The 10,305-nt window shown below is 35.3% G+C and overlaps 1 protein-coding gene across 1 annotated transcript; it reads right to left on the bottom strand.

Moving 5' to 3' along the window:
- Positions 1-225: 225 nt before the first annotated feature.
- LOC131331765 (26S proteasome non-ATPase regulatory subunit 2 homolog A-like) lies at positions 226-2,612 on the bottom strand. Its single transcript, XM_058365677.1, has 7 exons — positions 2,592-2,612; positions 1,449-1,520; positions 1,160-1,195; positions 863-1,078; positions 698-757; positions 494-607; positions 226-395 (listed from the first exon to the last, which is right to left on the bottom strand). The coding sequence occupies exons 1-7, from the start codon at positions 2,610-2,612 to the stop codon at positions 306-308; spliced, it is 609 nt and encodes a 202-aa protein (XP_058221660.1). The 3' UTR covers positions 226-305.
- Between the last annotated feature and the right edge of the window lie 7,693 nt (positions 2,613-10,305).

Genomic DNA, 10,305 nt, shown 5'->3' with positions numbered 1-10,305 from the left:
GGGTCATGTCATATTCGTGTTCATGTCAAAAAGTGATTGACCCAAAACTTCGTGTTGTGTTAACGGGTCGTGTCCGGAATTCCCAACCCTAGTCATAGCTAAATTCAAAAGTGGACTCTATCACTTGGAATGGTAGGTTGAAGTAAAAGTCAATTAGACCTGATGTCATTCCAGTAGCGAAAGCTTCCCCTTTTTTTACGAAATCAATCAATGAAACCAATTTATCTTGCGCTTGATTGTGAATTTTTCTAGTCCTAGAATTAAAAAGTTCCTATGGAGAGCCCAATTTCTCATAATAAACACACTTACGGGGATAGCAAGAAGCGCTCCGAATGGTATGGTCCAAGAGTCATCAAGCCTTTCCCCATATGTACAAGACCTTGAGTGATTCGAACCTGCGTAAGTAGCCCATTTCAAAACAAGCAGATCCCTTTAAAAATCAGAGGAAAGTATAGAAGCCATTGTATGAAACAAACTACAAGAAAAAGCTTACACAGAAAAGGAGGCTAGCTTCTTTATAGTAGTAACTTGACAGGTTGCGAAGCATGCCAGCTATTCTAGCATTGTTGGTTCCGGCACCAATCAACCCCAAGGAGATGACAGCAGCCTGTAGAATCCAGAAATGTACAATATTTGAAATATAACAAGAATTAGATAGTACTAACACTAATTCTCAATTAAACAACAGTTAGAATACCATTGCTACTTCAGTATCAGTGTCATGACTAAGTCTGCTTAATGTGTCCATAACATTGACCTCGATCACAACATCCAATCACAGATTTTCTTAGCAATATATCAACTGCACTCTAAACGCCACTTCAAGAGTGCTCAGCTTGCAAGATATCACTGGATAGATTACCTTAGGGTTCGATATACAGAGGAGACCAAGAGCCAAAGGAACTGCCCTTCTGATATTCTGCTCCCCATACTGTAAAAGATGCTCTAACGAGCGAATAGCCATTTCAATACCCAATTCTTCAGCCATTGCTACCATAGCAATCCCAAGTACAGCTGGTCCCTGGTGGCTTTCTCCCTTCTCAAGATGTTGGGTGCACTGACCCAGAAGGTGTTGGACCTGTGTGAAAATACAAAGTTAGCTATTTCATCTGCAGAACAGAGAACTCCAGGTGGAATTGAAGGGCTTAAGAGTAAGCACCTTGAGCACATTCCCTGTACCAGGAACCAACATATACTAAGCCCAATGATATGGCAGTAAATGCAATCACATCAAGAGATGCTTTGCTATCTCCAAGGATGGGAATCAATTTACTACAGATCTGACAAATAATGTACATTAGTCAGCTTCTATTGGAACTAAACAAATTGCACAAAGTAGTGGAACATAAATCATGAATGCACATACAAATCCTGCTTCTTTGTATAACAAACAACTTTGACTTAACCTAATAGTATCATACAAAGAAAAGTTATTAATTTCTCTATACATGAATGCACATACAAATGTTAATGTACGATACATAACATATCATACTTGCAGCTAATGTCCAGGTAGGTATCTGCAAGGCATTGACATTAAAACACCAGCAGGAAGGTAAGTATCTCACAGAGAGAGAGAGAGAGAGAGAGAGAGAGAGAGAGAGAGAGGCACAAAACTCATCTCCCATACTTGCAGCTAATGTCCTCTTAGTCATAAAAGTCACTTAATGAACATTTGGCTTAAACTAATATCAAGTAAGTTTAGTTTATCTAATTCCAAAACAATTGTCGGAAATCAGAGTGTGGTAATTACTCCACAGAGAGGACAAGTGCATCAGATGGCAACTATAATTAAATCTTAATGGAAAGCCACTGCAAAATGCAGAGATACCAAAGTAATGGTATCAAAAGAAAAGGCAACATTCAGGAAGAAAACTCAATACGGAAGCTACATTTGATTTGATGAACTGAAATGTACCAAAGCTGCGGCACTTAACTAGCATGCTGCATGCATATATGCCTTAAAGAGGCGTCTGGCTATGATGCTCCCATCAAAAACCGCTGGTTTTGGGAGCATGGTACTCCCATCAAATCTGAACCGTAGGATGTGATTCTTTTAATCCTGGCCATTCATCAAATCCCCTGAATGTAATTTTTCTCTCTCCTCTCATTCTCTCACTACGTCCTGTTCCAATTGCATCACGACCAGGTAAAAGAAAAAAAAAGTTGCATCACAGTTAAAAATTTTGAGCCCTAATTCACAGTCGCCTCTCTCTCCTCGCCTCCTCCTCTCGTCAATCGTCCTCTACCTCCACAGCCGGACGCCTCCACCTCCGCAGCTCTAAACGCCTCTATCTCTCTCCCCTCTGCTGCTGTCTAGGTGTTGTGCTGCTGACTGCTGGCTGCTATGCTCCTAAGGCTGCCTTCTGTTCTGTTATGACTGTTGTTTGCTATTGAACTGCTGCTGGCTGCTTTGTATAAGCTTTGGTTTAAGCTATGTATTCGATTATGTCTGGTACCCACGTCACTTTTGTACCAGATTGTTAAGCTCTTAAAAATCGAACTTACAAAAATCTGGGCGTGCTTATCATTTTCACTGCATTACTTACCATTTATACAGGGTGTGCTTACTAAAATCTGAAAATTCTTACCATTTCAATTTCAATAACCATACTTACAAAAATCTGGGCATGCTTCTCATTTTCAGAGCATTACTTACCATTTATACAGGGTGTTCTTACTAAAATTTGAAAATTCTTACCATTTCAATTTCAATAACCGTACTTACAAAAATCTGGGCGTGCTTTTCATTTTCAGAGCATTACTTACCATTTATACAGGGTGTGCTTACTAAAATCTAGAAATTCTTACCATTTCAATTTCAATAACCGTACTTACAAAAATCTGGGCGTGCTTCTCATTTTCAGTGCATTACTTACCATTTATACAGGGTGAGCTTACTATAATCTGGAAATTCTTACCATTTCAATTTCAATAACCGTACTTACAAATTCTGGGCATGCTTCTTATTTTCAGCGCATTACTTACCATTTATACAGGGTGTGCTTACTGAAATCTGGAAATTCTTACCATTTCAATTTCAATAACCGTACTTACAAAAATCTGGGCGTGTTTCTCATTTTCAGAGCATTACTTACCATTTATACAGGGTTTGCTTATTAAAATCTGAAAATTCTTACATTTCAATTTCAATAACCGTACTTACAAAAATCTGGGCGTGCTTCAAATTTTCAGGGCATTACTTACCATTTATACAGGGTGTGCTTACTAAAATCTGAAAGTTCTTACCATTCCAATTTCAATAAAATCTGGGCATGCTTCTCATTTTCAGGGTATTACTTATCATTTATACAGGTTGTGGTTACTAAAATCAAGAAGTTCTTACCATTTCAATTTCAATAACCGTACTTACAAAAATCTGGGCATTATTTACCATTTATACAGGGTGCGCTTACTAAAATCTGTGGATTCTTACCAACTCAATAACTTACAGAAATCTGGACATTTTTCTCATTGTCAAAGCAATACTTACCATATAGGTTGGGTATGCTTGCTAAAATCTTGGCATTGTTACTATTTAAATAATCGTACTCACTGCCTTACATAACTACAGATAAGTTCTTGTCCAGATCATTGCCTTAATTTTACTAAATTAAAATATTACAATAAACTTCTTGTCCCTACTCAATGCCTTACTACAAATAAACGTTACATTTATCCTTCACAAATCTTGTCCGAAATCATCTTTCCATCCTCCAACGTTGCTGCCATGGAACTGAGCTTGCACACTCTCGAAATTTCTTAACCAGTTAGCAGTCTACAAAATTCAAGTTTGAAAATTAGTAAATGGACAAATAAATTATAGTCTATCAACTAACTAGATAATAAAAGGCTTACCAAATTAATGTCATAATTGGTGGTAGGTAAACAAGGCAATTGGCAAAACGTGATAAGTTTGTGTGGTAAAAATGGTTTAAGCGTATAGTCATTTTTTCCTTATTTCGTGGTAAGTATTGCCAACCATGTAGTAAGTATTATCAATGAATATTAGTCCATCGTAAAAATTCAGTTTTTGTGGTATCTCTGGCCTTGTACTTTGGTAAGTAAGTTTTTATTCTATAGTAAGTATGACATTAATGACGTGTAGGTATACATTTATGTACATCATCATTAATATCATATTACCTACTACATTAAATTTTATTTGGATCTATTTTATTACTTTTATGATAAATGAAATAAAAGCATTTATATTAATAAAATTACTTTTAAAAAAGGATCAAATAAATGAGATATTTCAATTTACTGGTTCACTAGTGGTTACTCCTACATTAGCTAAGTGATCAATGTTAACCTCAAAGACTATTACTCATTCATTTGCTAAGTGGTCAATGTTAACCATCAATAACCATTTTTGAAATTTGCTAATTGTGTAACTTGAAGAATTGAAATAGATAAGTCTGTAGTTGAGCAATTAAACAAATTAGTTAGCTTACTTTAGCCAATTATATTAATTTTTACTAATCACTATTAATCAACATCATTGTTAACTACCATATCTGCCAATTATAATCTTAATCGATTCAAATCGTTTGATCAATTGGTTGAACATATAACCAGATTAATCAATTACAAATGAATCAATATTCATTGATTGATTGCTGCCAAGTATATTAGTATCAACATTATTAGTTGTTAGATTTGCAAAATATATCATATTGATCACTATAAACTATATTAATGAAATTGAATAGCCTAATTTCATTAAATACTACCATAAATTTAATTAAGAATCCTACACTATAAACTATATTAATGAAATTGAATAGCCTAATTTCATTAAATACTACCATAAATTTAATTAAGAATCCTACAAAATTATTCAATAGCTATTAAACAAAATATATTTATTGTTCAATTTTGTTGTAACAATCAACTTGTAGCATTATTTTATAATACATATTCATTAAATTTGTAAGCTATCAAATTATTAAATAAATATATTATTTTTTCCATAATATTTAAAACTAAGTTACTTAAATATATCTATAATAAATGACTATTTGAAAATTAATTAATTAAATACATTTATAATGTCCTTCGGAAATTATGAAAAATATTTTTTAAATTTATTTTAGATAATTCTTCTAATTGTATTTTTATAACCAATTAAAATTTTAAACTAGATTTATAAATGAACACATATTTTTAGATAATTCTTCTAATATATAAATCCCTAAAATCTCCAAATTTTCCCGTCAAAAAAAAAGTTACTCCTTTTTTTTTTTTTTTTGTAACTTCATTGGTAACTTGTTACCTGTCCAACCAGTTGTAGTAAGTATGCCTGTTTGTATGGTAAGTTTTACCTTATAGAATGGTAAGTATTCTCTTATCAATAGTAAGTATTTCCTGTTTTTGTGGTAAGTTATCTTCCGTTTTTTTGGTCAAAACCACCTCATATTTACCAAAACCACTCTACTTGTTTTCATCCAACGGCTGTGATTTATCTATTTTCAATCTAAAGGCTATAATTCATTTGGAGTATGATGCTCCCATACCACTTGGGAGCACCACAGAAGTTTTGCTTAAAGAGATATGAAACAAGTATCAAAGAGAAAAAAGGTTCTAGAGCAGTCCCTAAGAAAAAAGGTTCCTATTAAACTAGCATGTCACCATTAATCCATTGTACACATGTTTGCGCACACAGAGAGAGAGAGAGAGAGAGCATACCTGATACCTCTCAGCTGTACTGTAAATATGCTTTTTGGCTCAGATTTTTAAGCATCATAGCCAGAGAACTCAGAATAGCATGCAAATCCTAAAAATTGTCCCAAAAACAGAAACCAAACCTACCAAACTAGTTGAAAACTGCCCAAAACCACACCTGTTGCCACACTCACAGCAGCAGTAGCAACAACAGTAGTTTCACACATATATGCCAGTGCACACACTCATACACATTATTCTCAAACTCCAAATAACAGGTGAAAACTGGAGTAAAACCTGCTACACACATGACAGCTTTTTTCACACACAGGGCAGCCTCAAATATAGGCCTTTTGGCCCAGATAACAGCATCAAAACTGCAGAAGAACAACATGCTAAACCAAACAGAGGCATGGCATCAAGGTAGTAATGAAAACATGATTGGGCTCAGAAAAAATATATTTTGAAAATTAGAATGATACTCATGGCTGCATTTAATGATACCCCGCCAAGGTGCCAATGTATCCACCTTAATTATAAATTGAATTTTAATTCATCATTGCCCACAAATAAGATAACACCCATGTTCATACTTTTTTCATACCACCAAACACCAAAACCTATGAAACTTGCTGGTTGGCGTGCTATTTTCTGCAGTTTAGGCTTAGATTATATCATGAATCATCACAGCCATACTAAACACCTATTAGGCTCAGATTATATCATCATAGCCACACTAAACACCTATTAGGCTCAGATTATATCATCATAGCCACACTAAATACAAATTACGCTCAGATTATATCATCATAGCACACACTTAGATATAGAAAGAATAACACCTGGATGCGGCAACATTAAGTTGCCATTTAAGGCCTTCATAAGTTACCAGCATCAGCAATGCATCTCCCCCTAATCAGCATCGATATCAGAGTCCGAAAAATAATCTCTGAATTCATCTCTAGGATGGCATTTTTGAATTCCAAGACGTGCATCCTCCCAATCTTTTAAGCATATAAGACAGTCCAATATGTCGGGAGCTAGTCTGCTCCTCCTCTCATCCAACACTCTATTACCTGCACTAAAAGCAGATTCGGAAGCCACTGAAGACACATGTGGTGTTAGTAAATCACGTGCCATGATAGAAAGAATGGGAAATGTCTTTTCAGTTTTTTTCCACCAAGCTAAGATATCAAATGATTGTAAGTCCTCAACTGTAACTAAATTTATCTCTAAATATTGAGTAAGTTCAGATCGTGAACAAGTTTCACTACTACCTGGCCCTGAAATTAGAAACCAAGATGGGTCATTGTCATTGTTACTTGTAGAACATGGGTCATTAATACTTGAAGAATATGGAGCAGCAGTAGCAGCAGTAGTAGTGCATGCAAATTTAGACTCATATGAAGCATATATAGAAGTCAACTGTGCAGTGACAGTAGAAGTAGAAGGTAATGTAATCCCTAAATTCTCACCAATCCCTTTTAAGAGCTTTTCAACACCCCTTACCTTAATCCTTGGGTCCATTACAGAAGCTACAATAAATATTGTTGGCATGTTCTCGAAATATTTGTTGAATTTATCTTCCATAGACTTACAAGCAGCTACAAAATTTGGTTTCGTTCTATGAATTTTAAGAGTGTGACTCATATTATACAAGTAATTAAGCACAAGACAAGTAGTAGGATAACGAACACCTGAGCAAGCTAAGGTAGCAGCATAAAATTTTTTCAAAAAATTCATAAACTCAAAAGCAATCTTCCAATCAGCTCGAGTTAAACCACCATCAGTACGCATATGCTTGGAATTAATATAAGCAGAAATTACATCAATGTGATTCCTACAAGATTTTAACATAAGAAATGTTGAATTCCAACGAGTTTTCACACCAGTTTTGATTTGTTTTTGTTTAACGTTATAACTTACACACAATCCTTCAAATTCTTGTTGCCTAGCTGGGGAAGTAGCAATAAAAAGAATAGCATCTCTTATTTTTTCTATTTGTGGTCCTATATGTTTCAAACCATCTTGCACAACTAAGTTAATGATATAGCATACACATCGCACATGAAAAAATTGTCCAGCATGAGGAGTAGTCAAATTTTGTTTGAACAAATCAATTGAACTAGTATTAGCAGAATGGTTATCAAAAGTAATACTGAAAACTTTATCAACAATTTCAAACTCCCTAAAAACACCCATTATACATTGAAAAATGTTCATAGCATTATGAGGATACTCCATTAAACGGAAAGCAATAATTTTTTTATTCAAAATCCAATTGGAGTCTATGTAATGAGCTGTCACAGAAATGTAACCAAGATTATTTCGACCACTCCACAAATCAGAAGTAAAAGAGACTAAACTACCAAGTTTCGCAATTTCACTAATCAAAAATTTTCTAACTTCAACAAAAGCTTTCAAAGAATCACTTATGGTTGTATTTCTAGAAACTTTCGAAAAAAGAGGATTAAGATAATGTTTGACAAAATATTCAAATCTAATATCATCACCAAACGTAAATGGTTGTTCTGCTGCAACTACATAACGGGCCAATCCCTCTCTCATACTAGATTGAGAATATACGAAATTCGAAGTACTACCTACGGAATGAAAACCACCAGATTCACCACTGACTTGGCCAACTATGGTATGTTTAAATTTTTTATGTTTGTTTTGTAAATGTCGTTGAAGATGCCCTACACCGCCCTTACTTACGCAGGTATAATTATTTGGACAATAATTACATACAGCTCTAGCTCCTATATCGATTCCCTCTGCATTTTTAAAGTTTTTAACTATGGTTGAATGATTCCATACCCAAGAGCGACGCCTTGTTTCACCAGACTGGGCCGATTGGATACAGCCTGTTACGCCTATAGGAGTAGAACCTGCTGCAATGTTTGAAGCAGCTTCACCTACAGACTCCCTTCCCAGTGGTGGAGTTGGTCCATCATCATCCAAGTCAGGGTTTAAACCCTCATCGTCAAAATGAATGTTTTTAGGATCCATCTCCTATAAAAAACTGAAAACAAAACAGAGAAAATTAGTACAATAGAATATCAGTTAATAACATCTAAATAAGTTAATAACCTACATGTTCAGAAAACCTAGAATGTACAAATAGAGCAAAATAAAAACTGTTTTCAAAATTTGACCAACTACTAATTTTAAACTAGAGTAAGTACTAAGTAGCAACTATACCAAAATTAATTGTATTCAAAACTTTAGTAAGTAGCAACTACCAATTCTACCACTATAGCAAGTACCAATTACCGATTTTACCACTATAGCAAGTGACAACATGGTATTCTTTCTTAGCTCTCACAGTACTTTTCATAACTTATACTAACGTTATCAATGAAAAACTAGTTGAAAATTTTTCCACTGTCAATCTGTCATCAAAACTAATTATCGCCTAAATGCATGCACTTAAATGTTAACCAAAAATAAAATAGTCATGATTGACAATTCTGCTCCGATAACAAGCTTTGTATTGGACACATTTCTTAATTTTCTTGAAATCGTTGTGCTCTTTTGAAGGAAAAAAAACCCTATTTCCCATGAATAGTTCAGCAATGCTTCTCGGCAAAATCATTACAATGGCCATAAAAGTGTGACACACTGACACTTGGTTCCGTGTTTCCAATTCCGTCCTTTGTTTTTTTACTGGAACAATTCCAAATGCAAACATGCCCCATGAATTGTGCACGCTTTCTCACCAACAAGTAATTGTTTCAATTTTTTTATTTCCTCTTATCAATAACATGCGGCAGTACAGGGCCTACAGGCAGGCTTCAAACATTTAGTGTAGGTGTGTGTACAAAATCATCAAAAGCCATTTCGTAACCCTAATTTTTGAAATTAGTAACAAAAGTGAAAACCCCTAATTTCTTGTTACTAATTTCAGATATTACTAACAAAAGCCCTAATTTCATAACCCTAATTTCAAAAATCAAGCCAAAACCCTAATTTCAGTAGTCAGTAGATAACAATAAGTGGAGATTGGAGAGGGAAGTGATAGAGGTACCTGTGAGAGAAAGAGAGATACGGTGACTAGTCTGTGAGTCGGTGAGCAGCGGCTGAGGACCTGAGGTGATGAGAGAGTCGGACTGTCGGATAGGCAGAGACGTTGAGAGAGTGAGATGATGATGGTCACTGAGTTCAGATCTGATCCCTTCAGTAGTTCAGTTGTGATGGTCACCGAGTCACGGTAGCACCAAGTCACCGAGTCACCATTTGAGATTAGAGAGAGAGAGAGAGAGAAAGGAGAGCAGCGAGACAGAGAGAGGTGTGACCAGTGAGTCAGAAAGAGAGAGTGAGAGTTGATTATAGTTCAGAATCCGAACGTTAGGCTCGTCAGAGGACCAGAGAGAGAACAGAGTCAAAGAGACGTTGAGTGAGAGAGAGAGAGTCTGAGTTTGAGATTGAGAGAGTTCGAGAGAGATCGGAAAATGAGACCTAGCAGCAGACATCTCATTCTTTTTATACGATCCGTGTGATCAGGTACATGCGAGACACCATAATCCATATGCACCAACTTATCGAAAATTCTCGTAGAGTCGTATCGAGGGCCGTCCGAGCTATTTTTTGAAAATCGGAACTGTCTATCTTTTATGTGGAAGAGATTATATCATT

The sequence above is a fragment of the Rhododendron vialii genome, chromosome 1a (assembly GCF_030253575.1).
Source record: "Rhododendron vialii isolate Sample 1 chromosome 1a, ASM3025357v1".
NCBI lineage: Eukaryota > Viridiplantae > Streptophyta > Magnoliopsida > Ericales > Ericaceae > Rhododendron > Rhododendron vialii.
The sequence above is the reverse complement of the archived record's forward strand: the minus strand, read 5'-3'. Positions and strand labels throughout refer to the sequence as shown.

Bases quoted from the DNA above. Each gene is read 5' to 3' on its own strand.
- LOC131331765 (XM_058365677.1), bottom strand. From the start codon at position 2,612: ATGGTTATTGAAATTGAAATG. The intron at 1,521-2,591 runs GTAAGAATTTTC...AATGCCTTGCAG, and splicing joins TGGTTATTGAAATTGAAATG to ATACCTACCTGGACATTAGC. The intron at 1,196-1,448 runs GTATAGAGAAAT...CATTGGGCTTAG, and splicing joins ACATTTGTATGTGCATTCAT to TATATGTTGGTTCCTGGTAC.